Raw genomic sequence first — 26,615 nt, forward strand, 5'->3', positions numbered from 1 at the left:
AAATGGTATTTAAATGGCATCAGAAACTTTTGAGACTAGAAGAGCCCTGGGTACTCCAACATTTAAAAGTAGAAAAGATAACACTAACAACTAAGCAGGGGTAGCCAGAGTTAAAAATAAGCAGAGCACAGAAGACTTTTTAGGGCAGTAAAAAGACTTATAAAATTGATATAAGTAAAAAGACTTAAAAAATTGAGATGAATGAAGAAAGAGGGAAGGCACAAATAACTAATATCAAAACTGAAGAAGAAATCATTATACATGTATTATAGATATTAAAAAATAAGGTGTTTTATACAATTTTGTGCCAATAAATTTCAAAATCTAAATAAAACCGAAAAATTATAGGTAAATACAACTTACCAAAACTGACATACAAAAGAAAAAGAAAATCTGAATAATTTAAAAAACTGAATCCTACAAAGAAAATTCCTGATTCAGATGGCTTCACCAGCAAATACTTAAGAATAAAACTATATCAATCTTACATAAAATCTTCACAAAAGAGAGCTTTCCAACCCATTTATAAGGCCAGCATAACATCAACATAAAAATCTGTCAAGGACATTATGAAAATGGGAAAATTATTGGCCGAATCTCACTCTAACACATAAATCTTAAACAAAAGATCAGCAAATCAAATCCAACAAGGATAATACATTATAATGAAGTTGGGATTGTTCCAGGAATACAAGGTTTACAAAATCAGTCCATGTATTTCATCTTATTAAAAGATTTAAAAGATGGTCAGACACAGTGGCTCATGCCTGTAATCCCAGCACTTTGGGAGGCCGAGGCAGGTGGATCATCTAACGTCAGGAGTTCGAGACCAGCCTGGTCAAAATGGTGAAACTTTGTCTCTACCAAAAATACGAAAATTAGCTGGGCATGGTAATGGGTGCCTGTAGTCCCAGCTACTTGGGAAGCTGAAATGGGAGAAATACTTGAACCTGGGAAGCTGAGACTGCAGTGAGCTGAGATTGTGCCGCTGCAATCCAGCCTGGGTGACAGAGCGCGACTCTGTCTCCAAAAAAAAGATAAAAATTGTCTCATTAGATGCAGAAAGAATGCTTGCTCAAATTCTGTATCGTTTGTGGTTTAGAAAAACAACCTAGCAAACAACAAATAGAAGGAAAGTTTCTTTATCCAAAAAAAAAGTATCTACCACAAACATCAACAGTAAACATTGTATTTATGATGACACAGTGAAGGGTATCCCTTTGAGACTGGGAACAAGAAAAAGATACCTGTTATCACCACATTTATTCAGCACTCTACTAGAGGTCCTAGACACTGTGGTTTAAAAAAAAAAAAAAAAAAAAAGGAAAAATACGAAACATGGGAGAATGACAAAAGATGAACTAGAGCTTTCATTATTCATAGATGATATTACTGTGTACACATAAAATCCAAAATTATCTACAGAGGAATTATTAGAATTAATGAGTTTAGTAAGGGTGCTGGGCATAAAGCCAATATACAAAAACTGCATTTCTATATACCAGTAACAATTATTTTTCCAAAATTTACATAATGACTCCATTTATAACAGTATCAAAGACATCAAATATCTAGGAATTAATCCCAAAAGATATCTGGGACCTTCACAGAGAAAATTATAAAACATTACTGAGGAAAAAAAGGTCTAAAATAAATGAACAGATACATCATGTTCATAAATGGGAAGACTAAATATAGTAAAGATGTCGATTCTCCCCAAACTGACCTATACAGTCAATGTAATATCAATCAGAAACATAAGAGGTTTTCTGTTTGCTTTGTGAAATTTATCATTTATTCTAAAATTCATATAGAAATGCAAAGGGCCAAGAATAGATAAGATGATCTTAAAAAAGAAAAGAGGGTAGGACTTGCCCTACCAGATATCAAGACTTAATTTAAAGCTACAGCAATTAAGTCAGGTGGCACTAGTACAAGGAAAGACCAATGAACTAGAGAAAAGAGCCCAGAAACAGACCTACAGAGATATTGACATTTGATTTTATGACAAAAGTGGTAATGTAGAACAATGAAGAAAGGGAAGATTTTTTCCAATAAATTGTTCAAGACAACCAAATATCCATAAGGAAAAAACAAAACTTGACCTTCTTCAAATCACACCTAAACATTATTTCACATAGATTTTAGACTTAAATGTGAAAGACAAAACATAAAATGTCCATATTCTAGACCAGAGGTTCTTGACCTGAGGTCCTCTGACCCAAAGGTCCTGTGGATAGACTTCAAGATATAAAAGTTACTTTTGACACATCATTTGTATCCCCTCATGCCTTAGCGTTTTGGTGTGCCAGTTTCAACTGCAAGCATCTACATATTTTTGTCTGAAGTTTTCCAGGAGCTGGTTATGAGTGATGAGAACTGATGCCTGGCCCTAACCCGCCTTCAACTGATATGTGTGAAGAACATGTGTAAGGAACATGATGCAAGTGAGGAACACGGGCTCCCAGAGGACCCAGAAATTCAAGCTTCTTAATACACTTAATAAAGGTTATTAAGTGCCTTTATTTCCCTGCCTCCAATCCAAAATATTTTGTGTGATCATTCCCCCATATTAATTACTTACACTTGAACCCTTATCTCAGGGTCTGCTTCTGAAGAAACCAAGAAAACTGAGACCCAAAAGTACCATGAACCTTAATGGGGAAAAACAATTACTTATTTTCATAAATGCTAATTGAAAAAAACAAATCAAAAGTAGTATTGGCAGTACGTATGACTATGTCTCTAACAGAATCAAAGATGTTTTCATATCACATTTTTTTACACTCATTTCTACTTTGAAATTGTTAGTTATTGGAACTGCTACTAAACCGCACATGATTGCAGTCTTCCTGTCTATATTGTTCATGCAACCATTAAGCAACTACCTCTGTGCCAACTAACTGCTGAGCAATAGAACAGTAAAGTTTAACGTTTCTACAACTAGAGATCAACCCAAAAAGCCTTCAGTGAATTTTGTTGTTCTTGGAAAGCCTATCCTCACCTTATAAAGTGAGATATTGAAGTTTTAATTCCACATACAATAGCTAAACACAATTAAAACTGCCCATATTTTAAGTGCAATTTTTGTTACTGAATGCATTAATTTAAAAGTACATAATGTCTCTACCACAAATGTATTTTTTAATATCTTGAAGCTGTATTTCAATAATTTCTTTCTTTTGCAATGCTACATATTTTATTTTATGCATTTAAAAACATCATACTATGAGGAAGGTTATTAAAGGCTTCACTAGATTTCCAAAGGAATTCACAGCACAAAAAATCTTAAAACAACTCTGGTCTAGAAGCTTATATAACATATGAAAATCCTCAGAATCTCAGAGTAGGAAAAACTTATTAAATAGGACTCAGAAAAACACTGATATATTTGACATTAAAATCAAATATCTCTATTCATCAAAAGATACCATTAAGAGAATGAATGAGCAACTAATGGAGTGGGAGAAGATCTCTGCAAAACATGTAACTGACAAAAAGCTCATATCCATAATAAAGAACTCCTACAAATCAACAAAACACCAAAAACTATTTTAAAAACGGGCAAGGAGCTTGCCCAGTTACTTTCTTTTAAATCAGTCATCCAAATACCCAATAAATAAATGAAAAGGTATTTAGCCTCATTAATAATCAGGGAAATGCACTTTAAAACTACAAGGAGGCCAGGCACAGTGGCTCACACCTGTAATCCCAACACTTAGGGAGTCCAAAACAGAAGGATCACTTGAGGCCAGGAGTTCACAACCAGCCTGGGCAACATAAGGAGATCCCATCTCTACCAAAAAAATAAATAAATAAAACTTAGCCAGCCATGGTGGGCATGCCTGTAGTCCCAGCTACTCAGGAGGCTGAGGCAGGAGGATTGCTTGAGCCCAGGAGTTCAAGGTTACAGTGAGCTATGATCAACTGACATACTATGTATATATGTGTGTGTGTATATATATATAACATATAACATATAACCAAGCAATTCTATTCCTATGTATATACCCAAGAGAAATCCACACAAGAGCCTAACAAACATGTATAAGACATCTGCTGCAGCATTATTTAATACATGTCAGAATGGCATGGCATATCAGTGGGAAAAGAAAGAACTATTCAGTAAATGTTATTGAGACAATTTTCATTTGGATGAGGGACTTAATTATAAGAGATTAAATTTTATGATTTTAGGAGAAAATAGAATACTTTTATAGCATCACAGTAAGAAATTTTCCTAAACAAGATTCAAACTACATTTAACCCACAATATATGTGGATATTTTTGTAAAATCTTTATACTTCAAAAGTAGATACTGAAATATTTACAGATGAATGACATCAGTGACACAAGACTAAATAACCCAACTGGGGGAGAAGTAGTACAGATGAAATAAGATTGGCTGAGTGATAACTGCTGAAGCTAAGTGATGGGTACAGAGGAGTTCAGTACATTTCTGTTCATGATTGAAGAAAATTTTTTTAAATTTAAGTCATCACAAATAAAGGGAAAAGAGACTACCGGGCAACATAATGAAACCTTATTTCTACAAAAAAAAAAAAAAAAAAAAACAAGCAAACAACCAAAAAAACTAGTGCACACCTAGATGGTGCACACCTGTAGTCCCATCTGAGGTAGGAGGACTGCCTGAGCCCAGATCGACACTGCAATGAGCCGTGATTGTGCCACTGCACGCCAGCCCGGGTGACAAATTGAGACTCAGTCTCAAAAAAATAAAAAGAAAGAAAAAGAAAAACACAAACTCTGTGACGTTCAAAACTGTGGAAAACTAAATATTATCTTATTTGGGAATTTAGATGAATGAAACTTTTTTAAATAAAATAATAAACATGACAATCAGGATTCTGGTTGCCTGGGGTGGGAGGAGAGGAAGGAGATGCATGGAGAAAGATAAAGGATCCATTTGTGTCATGTTCTTTTTCTCAAGTTGAGGAGTAGGGTACATGTGTATTTGTTTAATTGTTTATTATATCTTATACAACATGTTTTATATATACTTTTTAAATTTATGAAATATTTTGTAATTTTTAAAAAATCAGAGAATTTTAAAACCTCTTAAAAATTAAAAATTTAATAGCAGAAAAAAATTACTTTGAAGTTACATCTGAAAAGTCCCCCAGAAATTAAAAGAAAAAGATGAACAAGTGGAAAACAGTAAAGGGGGAAAATACTAAAATACAGAATTAATGTAAAAGTACCCATAACTGAATAAGAAAAGATCCAGAGAAAGAAGGAAATAATACAAAAGAAATAATATAAAATAATCTCTCAGAATTGAAAGACATGAGTTTCAGATTTAACAGGTCCCCCAGATGTTGTGGTGTTAGTTGGATAGTGTGCTTTGGCTTTGGTTCTGGGTGGGAGAAGAAGAGTCGTCTTCATACAATTTCTTCAGCCACTTTTATTCTTCAGTGTCAGCACTTCACTTTCATTCTCTGTCAGTGTCAGCAGTGTCTGTGAGTTACTCATTGTCTTAGGTTGTGGTTGGTAGCAGAGGCTGTGGTGAGGCTTTGCTGCAGACAGGGACACCAGACAGGCCAGTTCTGGGGCACACGTGGTGGCAGAGGCAGGCCAGGCATGCTGGCCCTTGGGCTCCCAGGCAGCATACATGGACACCAGCAGTCACAGGTCCAGGAGGACCAGTCCTTGGGCCTACAGTCAGCTTGCTCAGGTGCCAGTGGTTATGGAAAACAGCACGGAGTTTTCTCCAAAAAACAAAACTAGAACTATCATACAATTCATCAATCCCACTACTGGGTATTTACCCAAAACAAAGAAAATCAGTATATCAAAGGGATAGCTCCACTCCCATGTTTACTGCAACACTATTCACAATAGCCAAGATACAGAATCAACCTAGATGCCCATCAGTAAATGAAGGGATAAATGAAATGTAGTAAATATACACAGTGGAATACTATTGGGCTGTACAAAGGACAAAATCCTATAATTTGTAGTAACACAAATGGTCATTATGTTACGTGAAATAAGACAAGCACAGAAAGAAAAAATACCACATTTTCTCAATTTTATGTGGCAGCTAAAAAAGGAGATGAGAAGTTGGTTAATTGGCGCAAATACACAGATAGATGGAATAAGTTATAGTGGTCAATAGTACAGTAGGGTGGCTATGGTTAACAATAATATATTCTATATTTCTTTTTTTTTTTTTTTTTTTTTGAGACGGAGTCTTGCTCTGTTGCCCAGGCTGGAGTGCAGTGGCGCATCTCAGCTCACTGCAAGCTCTGCCTCCCGGGTTCACGCCATTCTCCTGCCCCAGCCTCCCCAGTAGCTGGGACTACAGGCCCCCACTGCCACACCCGGCTAATTTTTTTTGTATTTTTTTTTAGTAGAGACGGGGTTTCACCATGTTAGCCAGGATGGTCTCAATCTCCTGACCTCGTGATCCGCCTGTCTCAGCCTCCCAAAGTGCTGGGATTACAGGCGTGAGCCACTGTGCCCGGCCTGTATATTTCAATTAACTAGAATATTTGAAATGTTCCCAACATAGAAAGAGATAAACATTTGAGGTGATGGATATCCTAAATACTCTAATTTGACCATCATTACACATTACACATGTATCAAAATATCACATGTATCCCACATATATATCAATAAAAAAAGTTTACTGAGATATAAGATGGAGGGTCAGTGATTTTCAACCCAATTCTATGCCCGAGAAAATCAAGCATAAGAAAAAAATCTTTTAGACATGTAAGGCCTGAGAAGTGTTTTTTCCTATTCACCTTTCTTCAGGAACCTATTGGGGGATATCGCCATCAAAACAAGAAAAAAGGAAGATAAATGATGCCAAGAAACAGAAAATTCAACATAGGAGAGAGGCAAAGAGAATTTCCCAAAGTTGGTAAAATAAAACCCGAAAATGGTAGCTCTGCTATTTTAGACTGGTAGAGCAATTAAGCTGAATGAGAGCAAAGAGAACTCATGTTCCCAGAACACCACCTATGTGGGATTATACTGAGAAAAAAGTCAAAGCAGTTCTAAGGATGAATTAGGTATATAGGGAAAAAAGCAAACCATAAAACAAAGTCATTATTATCTCCAAAGTAATTACCATTAAGAATATTCTGTACAATCTTAATAATGTAAACAATAACTATGATTCACCCAAAATCATGAGATACCTACATCAGTAAGATAGGAGCAAGTGAAATGAATACGTGTATGTATTAGATTTGAAGATGAGGTTGGGGATATCAACCCCTCCCCTTTATCAAGCTAAAGGCTCAGCTTCTACAGTGGGAAGGCAAAAAGTAATCCACATAACTCAGGGGGCTGGGCAGAGAGAATCAAGATATGGGAGGACCTCAAGCTACTCAAGGACATGGAAGGAAATATCAAAATATTCAACTTGACAAATAATTGCCTCCTGGACACAGGAATTAGCGTGGGAATAATGAGGCAAGGAGTACATCTTCTCATTGTGAATCCAGTATTATTTTACTTTTTAAGTTAATGTACATATGCTATTTTTAAACACAAAACTTAGTTTTTAAAAATGCAAATGAGCCAAGGTCAAATAAGAGTAACACGAATAGCCATTATTTCCCTAGTGCCTACAACCTGTGAGCACAACACCAGGTCTTTTACAAACACCACTTGTATTCTTCAGGCCAGCTTTGCCAAGGAGGATTAGCCCAGTTTTACAGATGAAAAAACTAAAATAAAAATAAATAAGGAATATTTTTAATTATTTTATTGTTTCTTTCATATGTTTTTGTTTGATCCTTTACCTTTCCAGCAGTAGCAAAATATTCACCATCAGGAGACCATTCCATCAAATGTATAGATACTGAGGTTCTAAAAAAGAGAGTTAGGCAATTAGCACTTTTAAAATCTGGTGTACTGTATATAAAAATGGTCAAGATGAGATTTTTGTAACAGCAAAGTCAGAATCCTCAGAATAAGACTGTTTTTGCTTCCCTAAAAATATAAATAAAATATTTCACCTCCATAACAACATAAATTAATTAAAACTAATCCAACATTCACTTTGGGAAAAGAAGAATGTACGTAACATGAATACAGTATATCTCCACCTACATGTCCCACCAACATCCTAAATATAACATGTTAAAAGCTGAGCTCATAATCATCCCTGACTAGTCTTTGTCACATAATCTATATGACTGTTAACAGTACATCTTCCACTTGAAAGAGTGGCTGGCAACTTTCACATCTTCCCCCTCCCCATCCTTATCTCAATCTATTAATGAGTAATTCCTATGTATCAACCCTGTCAACTCCTGTCCTGGGGCTATAACTATGAAAATACTTTCATCCTTTTTATACATGATTAACTAGCACAAATTAAAGAATGCTATTATATGGGTTTTGGTTAGTAAAAAATCTACTTTTTAGGCCTCTATATGCAATGGTACCATCAAAAAATAAAGATCTTCGTGAAAGGAAACATATTTTAGGAAGCATTTGCTTTTAATTAATGAATATAACAACAGAAATAGACACTAACTTGCACTGCCAGACGCACTTCCAATCATTTAAAACAGGAGGAATTTTATTATCAATTTCTTCCTCCTCTTCCAGAATATCATCTCCTGGAGGAGCCCACAACTGAATGGAATCAGTTGCTGTCAACAATCTATTATCTGAAAATTAGAGAAAGTTATGATGAATAGGCAAATATTATATAGTGAAATACATGCACATGGGCTTCTGTTTAGATCTGTAAACTATTAACATTATGTGAAAAGTAAGCAATATCGCCAATGAAAAACACTTGATATACATCTATATTTTAAAGTCCCTTAGAAGAAAAAAAAGAATCTTCTGGACAACAAAGAGTAGTTCTTAAGGAAGATTTGAGAACAACAAAGTAAAGCTTACTGGCAAAGAGCTATTATTATCAAGCAAGTCAAAAAAACTAACAGCAAATGTATTAATAGAATAACAAACTCCCCAAAACTCTGATATATACCACATAAAATGTCCTCAAAATATAAGGCATAACTACAAATTAATAAAATGTGGTTTTATACATGAAATATAAAAATAATCCTTATTGTGAATATAAAAAGGGACAACAGCTATTATCATTAGAGGTTCCTAATTTTTCAAAATTAAAGATAGTAATTTCCCAATACAAATGATAAAATGAGTTCAAGTTTTTTCGGTCTCTGTTTTATTTCCAACGTGTTTCTTAGCAAATACAACAAGAGGAAAGGGCAGCACACGTTAACTAGGAAACAAATCATAACTGTTTCTTGAAACAAAACACTGAAAGGCAGGGGAAAACACAGAATAGTAAATTAAGCATTGTACAAAGCACTGTATACCAAGAAGGAAAAATTGTATTTGTCAACAAAAAGAAAATATAATATATTGATCATTTTCTTTTTATGGGAGACTATATTACATTATTATCATACATCTAAAACAAATATTTAATTTAAATAATTTTAGATATAATTGCTAAATACCTTGAGGATCCCATGCTAAGTTGTACGTCACAGAACTCAAAAAAAACTGCCCAGTTTTAAGCCACTGGCACTTGAGTTGCTGAAATATGTAGACAAAAAGAAATAAGAAAAAAAAAGATGTTTTTAAAATAATATCCCAAAACACTACCATTTTATCATTTTCTTCAACTTAAGACCTTATGATCTGAAACAAAGATGAAAATATTTCACTATTATTTTCATATACTGTTTTTAATGTAACTTTAACTGGTTCCACTACTATTTATTATACCATATTGAGCTCCTTGCTATGCCCAAACAAAGCAGGTTCTCTCAGGCTTCCTTCCATGCCCATAAATACCTTCTTATATTTAGGATATCCTATTCCTCACGTCTCCATCTGCAAACCCCTATCTTTCCACTCTGATTAGCTAACTCATCATCTCTACTATGAAGCCCTCTCTGACATCCTGGCAGCACCAACACCACTTTTACATTCTGCCATTATAACACTGATCACATGGAATTAGTATTTGTTTATACGTGTGACTCTCCCATTAAATTGCAACTCTTCAAGGGCAGAAACTGTGTCATAACAATTTTTGTTATTTTCAGAGTTTGTAATGGCTGGCACAAAGATGTTAAATAAATGTTTATTAACACAAAATAAATGCACATTAGGAAGAAATGCAAATTGTCATAATCCCATGGACTCAATGTCTAAAAGAAAACTAGATATATCTCCCCAAAAGTCAACCCATCTGCACTATATTGTATATGTAATCCACAAACTTTATATCTGAATAATTTCTATCCTATTTTCTTAATATTTTCATTCTAAAAGGTGATTTAAAGTTTAAAAGTCAAAAACCTTTGACATGAAATATATTCTCTAAGTAAACAAAAGTTTATATATTTCTTTGTAGTACATAAATATAAAATGTCCTTTTGTGAGAGGACATTTTTGAAAAGCTTTGCAAAGCTATGTTACCTCAGGCAAGCTATATGTTAACTGCTTGGCAAATAATACTTTTTAAACAGTAATGCCCTTTCGTGTTATAGTATTTTAAGAATATTTAACAATTTTTAAATGTATACAAGGTTTCCTGACTACCTCGAGGCAGAATTTTAAAATACAGCTGCATTCCAACAGTCTGGGAGGCCATGACAGGAGGATTGCTTAAGGCCAGGAATTTGAAACCAGCCTGGGCAACATAGCAAGACCCCCACCTCTATAAAAAATTTAAAAATTAGCTGGGCATGGTAGCTCATGCCCGTAGACCCAGCTACTTCAGAGGCTGAAGCGGAAGGATCACTTTAGCCCACAAGTTTGAGGTTACAGTGAGCTATGATCACACCACTGCATTTCAGCCTGGGTGACAGAGCAATACTCTGTCTCTAAAAAAAAATGTGTCGGGGCCAGAGGGGTGGGAAATGTGTGTATGTATCTGCAAAGCCTGCACTTCATTATCCAAAAATAATTTTACATTTTATAATCGGAGAAAATGTTATTTTTAAACCCTACCACTGCTGACCAAACAACAATCACAACAGCATAACACGATTTTAAATACTGTTCAACAAATCTATTTTAGTGTAGTAATTAAATAATTCCTAAAATTATAGACATCCCTAACATCCTTTCCTTTAGTGTTGCTTAGAGTGTAATCTGTGGAGCAAGTATCTTGAAGAAATTTGGGGAATGAGACCTGGAAACCTAAATTTTTAGTATGTGCTCTAGGTGACTCTTAAGTAGTCCAAAATTTGAAATCCATTTCATAATACTATTATAGGGAAAGATTAATATTTTAATTTATACTGTTTTAGGGGAATGTAAAAAGATATATCCAAATACATATATTTAACAAAAAAATTCCAAAACCATTTGTTTTAAGGCATTTCACTTACAAATATACTTTAAAAATTACTTGTAAATATATACTCTGCATTCAGATTTAGCATTTGCAATTTTGATTATTTGTGAGTGATAGTAAAAATTTAATGCATGCAGTACTTTTTAATTCTAACCACATTAGATGTTTTGAACGTTAAGTAAGACAAATATAATAGAGCACCCAGTATGAATCTGAATGGTTCACAATGTGGTATGCTTAACCACTTAGCTGAGCTGCTAAGTGAGCTTTTTAAACTCCTAACTTCTTCATTTGACCAACATTTAGGAATACCTGCTATGTTCCAGATACTTTTTTTTTTTTTTTTTTTTTTGAGATGGAGTCTTGCTCTGACACCCAAGCTGGAGTGCAATGGCACAGTCCAGGCTCACTGCAACTCCACCTCCTGGGTTCAAGCGATTCTCTTGCCTCAGTCTTCTGAGTAGCTGGGACTGTAGGCGTGTGCCACCACACCCAGATAATTTTCGTATTTTTAGTAGACACAGGATTTCACCATGTTGGCCAGGCTCATCTCAAACGCCTGACCTCGTGTTCCATGCGCCTTGGTCTCCTAAAATGTTGGGATTATAGGTGTGAGCCACCACACCTGGCTGTTCCAGACACTGTTCTAAGTACTGGGGATTCATCAGTGAAAAAAAGAAACAAAGTTTCCTACCCTTATGTACCTTTAGATAACATTCTACATAACAAACAATAATAAATAAATGCTGTAAAAAAAATTTTAAATAGCAAATAAGCGGGGGTACAATTTTTTAAAGGGTGGTCAAGGAAAACCTCATTGTCAAGGTATTAGTGAGCAAAGACCTAAAGGATCTATGGGAGCTATCCTTGGAGATATCTGGAGGAATAACATTCCTGACAAAGGAAACAACCAACACAAAGGCTCAAAGAGGGAAGGTTAACTGAGAAACAGTAAAAATGCCAATGTGGCCAGAGTAGAACCAGAGAGGACAAGAACTCAGGAGGTGAGCTCTGAGACGTAGTAAGTGTGGGACTGCGTAGAAGGGAAGTTGTAGTCTACAAAAGGCTTTTGGCTTTTTATCTGAAAGAAGTACGGAGCAGCTGGGCATGGTGGCTCATGCCCATAATCCCAGCACTTTGGGAGGCTGAGGTGGGAGGATCGCTTAGCCCCAGAGTTCAAGACCAGCCTGAGCAACACAGGGAAACCCCATCTCTCCAAAAATTTAAAAAACAGCTGGCCATGGTGGCACATGCCTGTAGTCCCAGCTACTTGGGAGGCTGAGGTGGGAGGATCACTTGACAGGTTGAGGCTGCAGTGAGCAGTGATCATGCCACTGCACTCCAGCCTAGGGAGAGTGAGACCCTCTCTCAAAAAAAAAAAAAAAAAAAAGAGAGAGAGAAATATGGAACCATTACAAACTTTTAAGAAGAGAAATGTCATGACCTGCTGTGTTGAGAATAGAGACTGGGGTTGAAGGCAGCAGGAAACCAGATATCAGATAGAGATTAGTAATCCAGATAAGAAATAAGAGTAGTTCAAACTAGGGTAGATCTCAATTAACACAGGAAATCTCAATTTGTGATATTCTAGAGACTTGGGTTTCTAAAAGCACTAGGGATGTATCCCCAGTGAATGTAAGGATCCTAACATAAAGCACTAGACCAATTTTTCACTGATACTCTAGTCTACGTTCAGCACTAGCTCCTAAGGAGCTTTTATTAACATCAATTGGATTCTAAAGTTAACTAGATTCTAAAAGTATTCTATTATTGGTTAATACTTACACAATTTCTTTTATGAGAATTTATGCCCAAGGGCTCAAATATACAAACAGCATTACCATATGAAGCTGCAATCTAAAAAAGAATAAATATGGCATTAATATCTAGAAAAGGGTAAAATAAAGGTATCTTCCTTTTCATAATAATGTATAAACTGATTATATATAATATAATCTCAATACAGTATTCATAGTTTATTTCCTTCCATAAATATACCTGGAAGTGTACTGGAGTTAAGAGTCTCTCCTCTGTTATCAAAAAATTCAGCAGGCTTTATTTTACATATCAAATACAAGGCTGACCTACTCAAAGAAATCATATTTGGATGGACAGCTGGCAAGATGGCCGAATAGGAACAGCTCTGGTCTGCAGCTCCCAACGAGATGGATGCAGAAAGCAGGTGATTCCTGCATTTCCAGCTGAAGTACCAGGTTCATCTCATTGGGACTGGCTGAACAGTGGGTGCAACCCATGGAAAGTGAGCCGAAACAGGGTGGGGCATTGTCTCACACGAGAAGTGCAAGGGATTGGGGTATTTCCCTTTCCTAGCGAAGGAAAGCTGTGAGAGACTGTACCGGGAGGGACAGAACACTCCGGCCCAGATACTGCACTTTTCCCACGGTCTTCACAACTGGCAGAACAGGAAATTTTCTCTGGTGCTTGGCTCAGTGGATCCCACACCCACGAAGCCCAGCAAGCTAAGATCCACTGGCTTGAAATTCTCACTGCTATCACAGCAGTCTGAGGTCGACCTGGGATGCTCGAGCTTGGTGGGGGGAGGTGCATCCTCCATTGCTGAGGCTTGAGTAGGTCGTTTTACCCTCACAGTGTAAACAAAGCTGCCAGGAAGTCTGAACTAAGCAGAGCCCACCAACAGCTCCCTGGGACAGAGTCCCTGGGGGAAGGGGTGACTGTGGGTGCAGCTTCAGCAGACTTAAACGTCCCTGCCTGACAGCTCTAAAGAGAGCAGCAGTTCTCCCAGTGCAGCATTCGAGCTCTGATACAGGACAGACTGCCTCCTCAAGTGGGTCCCTGACCCCCCCCTGTATCCAGACTGGGAGACACCTCCCAGTAGGGGCCAACAGACACCTCCTACAGGATAGCTCTGCCTAGCATCTCCCAGAGGAAGAAACAGGCAGCAATCTTTGTTGTTCTGCAGCCTCCACTGGTGATACCCAGGCAAACAGGGTCTGGAGTGGACCTCCAGCAAACTTCAGCAGACCTGCAGCAGAGGGGCCCGACTGTTAGAGGGAAAACTAACAAACAGAAAGGAAGACTATCAACATCACCAACATCAAAAAAAAAAAAGGTAGATAAATCCATGAAGATGGGGAGAAACCAGTGCAAAAAGGCTGAAAATTCCCAAAACCAAAACACCTCTTCTCCTCCAAAGAATCACAACTCCTCGCCAGCAAGGGAACAAAACTGGATGGAGAATGACAAATTGACAGAAGTAGGCTTCAGAAGGTGGGTAATAACAAACTCCTCCGAGCTAAAGGAGCATATTCTAAACCAATACAAGGAAGCTAAGAACCTTCAAAAAAGGTTAGACGAATTGCTAACTAGAATAACCAGCTTAGAGAGGAACATAAATGACCCGATGGAGTGGAAAAACACAGCATGAGAACTTCATGAAACATACACAAGTTATCAATAGCTGAATCAGTCAAGCAGAAGAAAGGGTATCAGAGATTAAAGATCGACTCAATGAAATAAAGCGAGAAGACAAGATTAGAGAATAAAGAGTGAAAAGAAATGAACAAAGCCTTCAAGAAATATGGGACTATGTGAAAAGACAAAATCTACGTTTGATTGGTGTACCTGAAAGTGACAGGGAGAATGGAACCAAGTTGGAAAACACTCTTCAGGATATTATCCAGCAGAGCTTCCCCAACCTAGAAAGACAGGCCAACATTCAAATTGAGGAAATACAGAGAACACCACAAAGATATTCCTCGAGAAGAGCAACCCCAACACACATAATTGTCAGATTAACCAAGGTTGAAATGAAGGAAAAAATGTTAAGGGCAGCCAGAGAAACGGTCGGGTTACCCACAAAAGGAAGCCCGTCAGACTTACAGCAGATCTCTGGCAAGAAACTCTACAAGCCAGAAGACAGTGGGGGCCAATATTCAACATTCTTAAAGAGAAGAATTTTCAACCCGAATTTCATATCCAGCCAAACTAAGTTTCTTAAGCAAAGGAGAAATAAAATGCTTTACAGACAAGCAAATGCTGAGAGATTTTGTCACCACCAAGCCTGCCTTACAAGAGCTCCTGAAGGAAGCACTAAACATGGAAAGGAACAACTGGTACCAGCCACTGCAAAAACATACCAAATTTTAAAGACCATCAATGCTATGAAAAAACTACATCAACCAACAGGCAAAATAATCAGCTAGCATCATAATGACAGGATCAAATTCATACATCACAATACTAACCTTAAATGTAAACGAGCTAAATGCCCTAATTAAAAGACACAGACTAGCAAACTGGATAAAGAGTCAAGATCTATCAGTGTGCTGTATTCAGGAGACCCATCTCACATGCAGAGAAGCATATAGGCTCAAAATAAAGGGATGGCGGAATATTTACCAAGAAAATAGAAACCAAAAAAAAAAGCAGGGATGGCAATCATAGTCTCTGATAAAACAGACTTTAAACCAACAAAGATCAAAAGAGACAAAGAATGGCATTACATAATGGCAAAGGGATCAATTCAACAAGAAGAGCTAACTATCCTAAATATATATGCACCCAATGCAGGGGCACCCAGATTCATAAAGCAAGTTATTAAACACCTACAAAGAGACTTAGACTCCCAAACGATAATAGTGGGAGACTTTAACACTCCACTGTCAATATTAGACAGATCAATAAGACAGAAAATAACAAGGATACCAGGGCTTGAACTCAGCTCTGCACCAAGTAGACCTAATAGACATCTACAGAACTCTCCACACCAAATCAACAGAGTATACATTATTCTCAGCACCACATCACACTTATTCTAAAACTGACCACATAATTGGAAGTAAAACACTCCTCAGCAAATGCAAAAGAATGGTCATAACAAAGAGTCTCTCAGACCACAGTGCAATCAAATCAGATCTCAGGATTAAGAAACTTACTCAAAATCTCACAACTACATGGAAACTGAACAACCTGCTCCTGAATGACTACTGGGTAAATAACAAAATGAAGGCAGAAATAAAGATGTTCTCTGAAACCAATGACAACAAAGACACAACATACCAGAATCTCTGGGACACATTTAAAGCAGTGTTAGAGGGAAATTTATACCACTAAATGCCCACAAGAGAAAGCAGGAAAGATCTAAAATCGTCACCCTAACATCACAATTAAAAGAACTAGAGAAGCAAGAGCAAACATATTCAAAAGCTAGCAGAAGACAAGAAATAACTAAGATCAGAGCAGAACTGAAGGAGACAGAGACACAAAAAACCCTTCAAAAAATCAATGAATCCAGGAACTGGTTTTTGAAAAGATTAACAAAATACAAAATACATAGACTGCTAGACAGACTAACAAACAGAAAAGAATCAAATAGACACATTAAAAAATGATAAAGAGGATATCACCAGCGATCCCACAGAAACACAAACTACCATCAGAGAATATTATAAACACCTCTACACAGATAAACTAGAAAATCTTGAAGAAATGGATAAATTCCTGGACACATACACCCTCCCAAGACTAAACCAGGAAGAAGCTGAATCCCTGAATAGACCAATAACAAGTTCTGAAATTGAGGCAGTAATTAATAGCCTACTAACCAAAAAAAGTCCAGGACCAGACGGATTCACAGCCAAATTCTACCAGAGGTACAAAAAGGAGCTGGTACCATTCCTTCTGAAACTATTCCAAACAATAAAAAAAGAGGGAATCCTCCCTAACTCATTTTATGAGGCCAGCATCATCCTGATACCAAAACCTGGCAAAGACACAACCAGAAAAGAAAATTTTACGCCAATATGGCTGATAAACATTGATGTAAAAATCCTCAATAAAATACTGGCATACCAAATCCAGCAGCACATCAAAAAGCTTGTCCATTACGATCAAGTTGGCTTCATCCCTGGGATGCGAGGCTGGTCCAACATACACAAATCAATAAATGTAATCCATCGCATAAAGAGAACCAATGACAAAACCCACATGATTATCTCAATAGATGCAGAAAAGGCCTTTGACAAAATTCAACAGCCCTTCACGCTAAAAACTCTCAATAAACTAGGCATTGATGGAACGTATCTCAAAATAATAAGAGCTATTTATGACAAACCCACAGCCAATATCATACTGAATGGGCAAAAACGGGAAGCATTCCCTTTGCAAACCAGTACAAGACAAGGATGCCCTCTCTCAACACTCCGATTCAACATGATATTGGAAGTTCTGGCCAGGGCAATCAGGCAGGAGAAATAAATAAAGGGTATTCAATAAGGAAAAGAGGAAGTCAAATTGTCTCTGTTTGCAGATGACATGATTGTATATTTAGAAAACCCCATCATCTCAGCCCAAAATCTCCTTAAGCTCATAAGCAATAAACATACGAAAAAAAAATGCTCATCATCACTGGGCATTAGAGAAATGCAAATCAAAACCACAATGAGATACCATCTCACACCAGTTAGAATGATGATCATTAAAAAGTCAGGAAACAACAGATGCTGGAGAGGATGTGGAGAAATAGGAACGCTTCTACACTGTTGGTGGGAGTGTAAATTAGTTCAACCATTGTGGAAGACAGTGTGGCGATTACTCCAGGATCTAGAACCAGAAATACCATTTGACCCAGCAATCCCATTATGGGGTATATACCCAAAGGATTATAAATCATTCTACTGTAAAGACACATGCACATGTATGTTTACTGTGGCTCTATTCACAATAGCAAAGACTTGGAATCTGCCCAAATGCCCATCAATGACAGACTGGATAAAGAAAATGTGGCACATATACACCATGGAATACTATGCAGTCATAAAAAAGGATGAGTTCATGTCCTTTGAAGGGACGTGGATGAAGCTGGAAACCATTTTCTCAGCAAACTAACACACGAACAGAAAAGCAAACACTGTATGTTCTCACTCATAAGTGGGAATTGAACAATGAGAACACATGGACACTGGGAGGGAAACATCACACACCAGGGCCTGTCAGGGGGTAGGGGGCCTAGAGAAGAGATAGACTTAGGAGAAATACCTAATGTAGATGATGGGTTGATGGGTGAAGCAAACCACCATGGCATGTGTATATCTATGTAACAAACTTACACGTTCTGCACATGTGCCCCAGAACTTAAAAAGTATAATAAAAATATATATATGCACATTAAAAAAATCACATTTTTCATAAGAATTTTATTTTTAATGTAAAAACAACTATTAAAAAATACATTTCAAAAGCACACATCTTTGTCCGAAACTTTATAATCCAGTGAAAATAATATAAAACCCATGAGAAAAGCATCAATTAATAACAGGTCTTAAAAATATTTCAAATAAAATGGCCTAATTATACCATCAAACAGAAAATACCAATTGGGACACCATGTAGAGGAAGGAATAGAAAAAACAGGCCAAGAAGAAGTCAGGGAGCCATACACTGCACCTGGGGGAAAGAGCTGAAGGAGACATCTCCAGAGGACTGAAGCAAGAAATTTAGGGACCAGGAGGATTTTGTCCCATGTCACATACCTGATAAGAAAAGACATAAATCCCTCTGTTCCTAGAAACTACCAGAGCCTGTTTTCCAATAATTTCTTGAAGGCTAGTTCCAAGTTCATCCTCCTCTTGGTAAGATGGAATTAACTACAGGGCACAGACCAAAAACCATCCTTTCTGACACCTCTGCACCCCAGTTAACCTTTAAAACTTCATTAGGTATATATTCTTTTAAGGTCTGCCAAAAATATCCCCTGTGATTTTTAAGGCACTGTCATGCCAAAAAGTGATTTTAACTCTTACCTAACATCTAACATTCTTTCCAAGAAAAATCATAATCCACAACAGAAAGCTACTTCAAATAACATGCAAAAAGTGCTGTGAATGATTCCATTCAACATGTCAATGAATGAATGAATGCTTATAACAGACTAATACAAAGTCACGAATGTGAAAGTTATCACCACAAGAACTGGGGGATAAAAGCTAAAGGAAGATGTCAACAAAGACAATAAAGATACTACAATTTTGCCTTATTTACATTAAACCAGCTCAAGAAAAGTAGAAACACAAGTTGCTCTGTTTCCCATGGTATGAATACCAATGTCTTACATACCTTTTTAAAAAATTTTACTCCCAGAGAATGTGTTCATTGCGATTATCACCGGCACTTGAGCTATTTACTAAAATTCACCTCTGACAACTATCATACAACTTTAGGCAGGCTTAAGCTACCTTGCTTGGCCTAGAGAGAAGAGCAACAAAAAACGAGAGAAATCTGACCCTCTCCGTGTTTTCTAAAATAAGTGTAAGCAATGCTTGAGGGTGGGGAGTACCTGGGGGGAAAATTAGAAAAGCAAGAAACGAGTATCAGGAAACACCAGGAAATCCAGTGTTCCAATACTAGGTCAAATGTATCACTGAACTGTCAAGTACTGGTACATTTACACAAATATTAAAGCTTGATATGGGCAGTAGGATAGGGCAGGATAAATGGTATAATAAAGTAACCATAATTTACCATTCAGTATAAATTTGTATGATTACTATTTATCAACATGAATATTCTGATTTAACACATCCTTGACCAAATTTGTTACCCAATAAAGAACAATTTCTAGAACACTACAATAGTTTAAACTATTACAATGACTATAGGTAAAAATCTTATTTCTCTGTTCTTGTAGAGACATTCAACTCGGCTACATAGAATTGGCCTTACTGAATTGCTGGAGTATACAGCAAACATGCCATATTGACATGCAACCAACATTTGATGTACATTATGTTTGAAAATTGTGGGAGAGGTACATATGATGAAATTTTAACTATTTCAAAATAAACCGTCTGTTTTAAAGCCTGAATGAACTATAAGACTCTTCACTCAACAAAAAAAGTTTCATTATGCTAACAGATTTTACAAATCTCTTCCTATATGACAAGCATGATATTAGACATTAACAACTTGCAGAATTTCTTAATACAACTTTGATGTTATAGTATGAGGGATATAAGGGGTGCTAGGTAGAGAAGATAAAAGTTTACTTCCCCTTACTGGCTTAATGGCTGCTAGAAGTAGTAACTGGCAGAATGTCAGTATGCACAGGATTGTAAGGCCTACAGATCTTTGAAGACCGTATACATACAGCTGTAGAACAATTGTCAAATTATCAGTTTAATGGCACTTTACAATTTGTATAAACCTATCGCTTTACAACTTCTATTAACAGCCACCCAAGCAATACATAAGAAATTTTAGACAAGCTTTGCATAAAAGGATGAGAATATTCTGAGATTATTAAACACATTTTTAAATGACATTTAGTAAAGAAATTAAATCCCTTACTCTTCCTTGTTGGTTAGAACACTCCACACAGCTGACTTGGATGTTTCCATGCTTAGCACCAGGAATGATCTGTACACATTCAAAGTCATTTGCCAAAATAACAATATCACAGCCTGATCCATATGCCTAAAAAAAAAAAAAAAAGTTTTACAATATATAAGATACATAACTTTTGAAACCTTATTACATAATATTTTATCTTAGATTTTACTGCCATTATAAAGTATACCTTGGGACATTTTCCAAAATAGTTAATATAAGAATATCAATTTCTAAATAAGAACATTAAAAATCACATGAAAAAAAACTGATGACACTCCATGCATTATCATTCAACAACTGTTACTAACAGGAAAAGGGTTCTTCCCGTTCTTAAACATGACATCCTCTGTTCCTGCAGGTCATAAATTATTCTGTTTAGACTTTCTCTCCAAAGTTCATCTCAGTAAACCCTAAAGTATAAAAGCTCCATCTAAAAATACTAAGACATTGAAGACTGCAACTGTGTTCCCAGGGTTCAAACCAGACTTAAGAAACATCAAGATGGAAATCAGGCATGCATTTTCCAACACAATTCCACATGCCTTAAAGAGCTAGTGAAGTAGACATGAACAACAAAGGCAGAATTACATGTACTAAGGCAATGGCTAAACTTAAATGCATCAATGACTCAAATGAATCCATAACGCAGCCTGCCTCCAACATCCACCATCCATCCCCAACATCATCAGGCCTGAGGGAGAAAGGAAACCAACCCAAAGCTGTTTTACCAAAGGTAAAAAAAAAAAGTCAAATAAAACATAAAATGAACAAATTTATATAGAATATTGGGCAAATATCCCTATATGGTCTGGAAAATAGGCTACAAAACAGAAATTGTTGGGAAAATTCCCATGTCCAACTCTAATAAGTAAAACCACACATTTCTTCCTATTGCAACACTTCTTGCTGTATGCTATTCCTGTTTTGCAACGTTGTGAATTTTATGACATAAGGGTCAGAGAGTGGGGACATTTTTCTTTTTCTTCCCAACTATTTATGATTAAATATTCAAAACAACCTAACAACCCAATTCTCAAAAGAAAAGCGCCATTAAAAGCAAGATACTATGTTGAATAGGAGTGGCGTCCTTTGTAGGGACATGGATGCAGCTGGAAACCATCATTCTTAGCAAACTATCACAAGAACAGAAAACCAAACACCGCATGTTCTCACTCATAGGTGGGAACTGAACAATGAGATCACTTGGACTCAGGAAGGGGAACATCACACACTGGGGCCTATCATGGGGAGGGGGGAGGGGGGAGGGATTGCATTGGGAGTTATACCTGATGTAAATGACGAGTTGATGGGTGCAGCAGACCAACATGGCACAAGTATACATATGTAACAAACCTGCACGTTATGCACATGTACCCTACAACTTAAAGTATAATAATAATAAATAAATTAAAAAAAAAAAAAAGCAAGATAAACATAAAACTTATGAAATGGTATTTTCCTCTCTGTTTCCACACCCTTAAGCAATGTGGTTATGACCTACAAAATACAGATATCCAATAGCAGGGCTGACATGTGATGACATCCGAATCAGTGACCCATGCCCTGAAGGGGTCCATATAAGGCTGCTAATGAAAGACGGAAATGAAGATGAAGACCAGACAGGAAGACAACATTACTTCTACTAAAACTTCCAATGTTACCAAAATCCTGCCGTAACCACTATATAAAACATCTTAAACCATGTGTTTATAAAAATCAAAAATTTCACCAAAAGAAAAGCAAAGACAGAATTTTAAGCAAGAAAAATAGAGAAAAATCACTCACAAGAGGAAATGATCACTTACATTCTTACAGACAAGGCAGACTTGGTTATACCATGAATTCAGGAAAGCCAAACTGAAGAATATTGAGTATATGCAGAAGAAATGTTTCAATCACCATGCTAATTTTTAAAGTATAGTATTAAAATAACAAAAATCATCTTACACTTGAGTAGCAATTTCAAAATTTCCAACATGCCTTATATCATTATCTCAGCAAAGTGGATTCATGGAAAAAGCACAGACTTTATCTAGTTTGAAATCACACACACAGTTTTCAATTTTGGTTATGCCATGCTGCGCTATCTTAAGAAAGTTATTTAAGTTCCCTGAGCATTTCCTCATGGTAAAATGAAGCAAATAATACTTGTCTCTTAGGATACTTATGAACAGTAAAATGGAAAATATACACAGTCATTTAAGTAACAGAATAGTGCACCAAGTCTCGAGTCTGGGCTAGTGACTGGGAACACTAAAGTACAAGACATGGTCCCAGTTACTCTAATGGGGAGATGACTAGGTAAATTACTAATTAAAGCTAAATGACAAACTGCCACGACAGAGATAGCCATAAAATACTAGAAGACAGAAGAGGTACTCAACAAGTGTTGTATCATTCTCTCTTTAATCTTTGCAACAAACCTGGAAGGTAGATATTATCATTATATAAAGAAAAATTCAAGTTCATTAATTTGCCCAAGATTACAGTTACTAAATGCAAAGTGTTCAAACTCAGGTCCTTACAATTTTTACATTCTTTTCCCTACATTATATATCAAAAAGACATAAAACATTCCAGATAAATATTACTATACTTTGTTTCTCTAAAGATGGGCCATCCCTAGCAACTGCCACTTAAGATAAATTCACTCTTACAGCTCAGTCACTGAAAAGGCTTTTTACTCTTCCCTAGATAACCATAATTGCCTGATGTTTTCCAGAGGATGTGTACTATACTCCATTTTTCTGATCCGGCAATAGTTCAAATTGGAGGCATCAAAATCACCTAGGAAACTTGTCAAAAACACAGATTGCTCAGTCCCACTCCAGACTTTAAATTAAAATCTGCATGGATAAAATAATTTGGCAATATCTATCAAAATCTTAAATACAATATACCTTTTGATCAAATATTCCCTATTTTACCCTAATAGTCCCTATTTTGCCCTACTTATATACATATATGTATAAAAGTTTGCCAAAATATATGTAGGACATTCAGTGCCTCAGTATTTATAGTAGCAAAAACTGAAAATAATTATACCACTCATCAGTGAGGAGTAGTTAAATAAATTACTGAATTACATTGGAATACTATACAGCTACTAAAGGTTAAGAGGTTGGGTACAGTGGCCCATGCCTGTAATCCCAACACTTTGGGAGGCCAAGGCAGGAGGATCACTTGAGCCCAGGAGTCCACGAATAGCCTGGGACACACAGTGAGACTTCATCTCTATAGAACATCAAAAAATTAGCTTAGCATGGTGTCACATGCCTGCAGTCCCAGCTACCTGGGAAACTGAGGTGAGAGGATCACTTAAGCCCAGGAAGTCAAGGCTGAAATGAGCTATGATTGCACCACTGCACTCCAGCCTGGGTGACTAAGTGAGACCCTGTCTCAAGAAAAGGAAAAAAATAGAAAGTTTAAAGACCACTGGTTTAGAATGGTTTCAACCCCCCTACCAAACTAGTAATTCCCATCAAAATGGAACAACGTATGTCTGGTGCTAGTTTCCTGTTGAACCAGAGTTAGGCAATGCCTACCATTTTATATAATAACCATGATTACTGCTAGAATGGAATCTCTTAAACTATTGCACACTAACAGCTTGAAAAAGTGCACAGGGGCATTTTCCAAAGAGTCTAATGCATAAATAACCCAAGTGTGGAAGAAAAAGGGACTCATATAATCAGTCAGTACTGAATCATGTGTATTCTGTAACTGAGGGCCCATGAGATTTTAATGGCTTTAAGGCATGTTTAATGTCTGTCTGGTTCTCACTATACTGAATGGTTCATCAGAGCAAGGACCTCACCTTGTCCTTGTTTACCACTGTAGTTCCAACACCTAGCACATAAGCAGCTCTCAATAAATAGCTGTGTCATAAATTATTAAGTCTTTCTAACCGAATGTCTGGCTCCAGAAGTCTAAGCACTTAGAAACTTAGTCAAAGAACATGGAGCTGAAACACTGACACTGTCTTGTTGCTAACAATTTGGCCAACCTATCCTCATAAGCTTAAGAAAAGAGGGAGAGATTTTGACTGATTTTTCAGCTAACAGTATCAACAAATGTAGAAGTTCTACTAGAAGAGAATCTACCTGAGCCTTCCTTATAATTTACCATTTACTGAATACCTACTATGATCAAGCTGTTTTGCTAGGATCTTTACAAAAATTATCATTATCTTCACAGGCCTGCTTTTGAAGACGGAGAAACTGAAGCCCAGAAAGGATAAGTAATTTCCCCTAGTTCACAGAATGAGGATTCATTTGCTTCACAGTAAAGTTCCTGCTGTTTCCACTGCACTGCCCTACCTCTAGTCCATGAAGATCTTGTTGGTGCTAGAAGGAGTATGTTCATCTTTGTAATCCCAATTAATTTACCACATCATGGAGCACAGAATAAGCATTCTGTAAAGACCAACAGTTTATACAAAAGCGATAATTTACTCAAAAGATTCCCATTCTCTCAATTTTAGACAGATCAAAAGTGATTTTGTTCCATTCTTTTTCAGAATCCAGTATTACCAGAGGAAGAATGTATAGTGCAGGAGGAAAAGAGGGTGCTCGTTAAGACTATAAGTAAATACTAAATTGACCCCACAGAGTATGGATGTGGGCTCCTTTGTGTTAGATAAATGAAATACTTCTGACTAAGCTAAGTTAGTAAAGTTAGTAAACTAACTTCTTCACATGTGGGAGACAGGTCACAGGATTATTATAGGGAGGCAAGGAAAAGGACAGCAAGCCTTTTCTGGAGAAATGGAATCGCTTGACTGGATTATCCCTCCTTGGATTCTTTGTAGAGCTGACCTATGCCAGAGCACAATATACCAGTGTCCTGCTCTTCAAACAGTACTGACCTATAAAACACTTTATCTAGAAATCAAGGATATGGTTCAGTCCCTACCCACAGAGAAGGCCCAAGAAAAGAGGAAGGGTCTTAGAAAAACTATTTTCCTTCCATTCATGTGGGAGGATTTGTTTTATAAAAGTACTAAACGGATGATAATGATTAGCTGATATTAGTAATTCGTAACTAAGAGATAATTCTGTAGCATAAGCTGTTACATCCAAAATAAAACTTTAAAAATATTAACCCTCACTTGTTATAATCCTATTCTTAGAGACCAAATCCATCCTACTAGGAAAGAGAAAAGTATTCTCTGCTTTGAACACTGAAACTAAAAGTTTTCAACCTGAAGTCTAATAGACGTAGTCACAGATGGCCTCAGTAGGTCTCTGAACTCCTAAAAATTGTATTTAAAGTTGTGTGAATGTGTTTCTTTTCTTTGCTGTGGTATTATTACCACAATAAAGATACTGCTGCTTTCTTTAGAGCAGGGGCCCCCAATTCCTACCACCAGTCCACGGCCTATGAGGAACTGGGCCTCAAAGTAGGAGGTGAGCAGTGAGTGAGTGAGCATTACTGCCTGAGCTCCACCTTCTGTCAGATCAGTGGTGGCATTAGACTTTCATAGGAACGCAAGCCCTATTACAAACTGCACATGCTAGGGACCTAGGTTGCATGCTCCTTATAAGAATCTAGTGATAAACATAATGTGCTTGAATCACCCCGAAACCATCCCTCTCCCTCACCACTCGCTGTAGAAAAACTGTCTTCCACAAAACCAGTCCTTGGTGCCAAAAAGGTTGGAGACCGCTGCTCTAGAGGGTTTAATGTCCTCACGAACAATGCAAACTTTGGGATCACTGACAACTACTGACAGATGCGTCTAAATTTAAAAGACAAAAAAAGCACTGATAAGGAGTATTAGACATGTTAAGAGGACTTTTAAAATGCAGTATGAAGAGGCATAACACACTCACTCAGTCTTCTCTAACTTTAGTTTTATATATAATTGTCTTAACTACATTATTTTCAGAAAAGAAAACTAATACT

General features: G+C 36.7%; 1 protein-coding gene across 3 annotated transcripts in view; it reads right to left on the reverse strand.

Annotated features, from left to right (window-relative positions):
* The window catches only part of DMXL2 (Dmx like 2), a 174,850-nt gene that overhangs the window by 115,140 nt on the left and 33,095 nt on the right, over window positions 1–26,615 (reverse strand). For all 3 annotated transcript variants that reach the window (XM_025390578.1, XM_025390580.1, XM_025390579.1), the window contains exons 2-6: window positions 20,667–20,792; window positions 13,128–13,199; window positions 9,490–9,568; window positions 8,523–8,658; window positions 7,783–7,849 (exon numbers count right to left, since the gene is read on the reverse strand). In XM_025390578.1, the coding sequence (XP_025246363.1) occupies window positions 7,783–7,849; window positions 8,523–8,658; window positions 9,490–9,568; window positions 13,128–13,199; window positions 20,667–20,792 (480 nt within the window). The remainder of the gene's footprint in view (window positions 1–7,782; window positions 7,850–8,522; window positions 8,659–9,489; window positions 9,569–13,127; window positions 13,200–20,666; window positions 20,793–26,615) is intronic.

This window comes from Theropithecus gelada, chromosome 7a (assembly GCF_003255815.1).
Source record: "Theropithecus gelada isolate Dixy chromosome 7a, Tgel_1.0, whole genome shotgun sequence".
NCBI classification, from domain to species: Eukaryota; Metazoa; Chordata; class Mammalia; order Primates; family Cercopithecidae; genus Theropithecus; species Theropithecus gelada.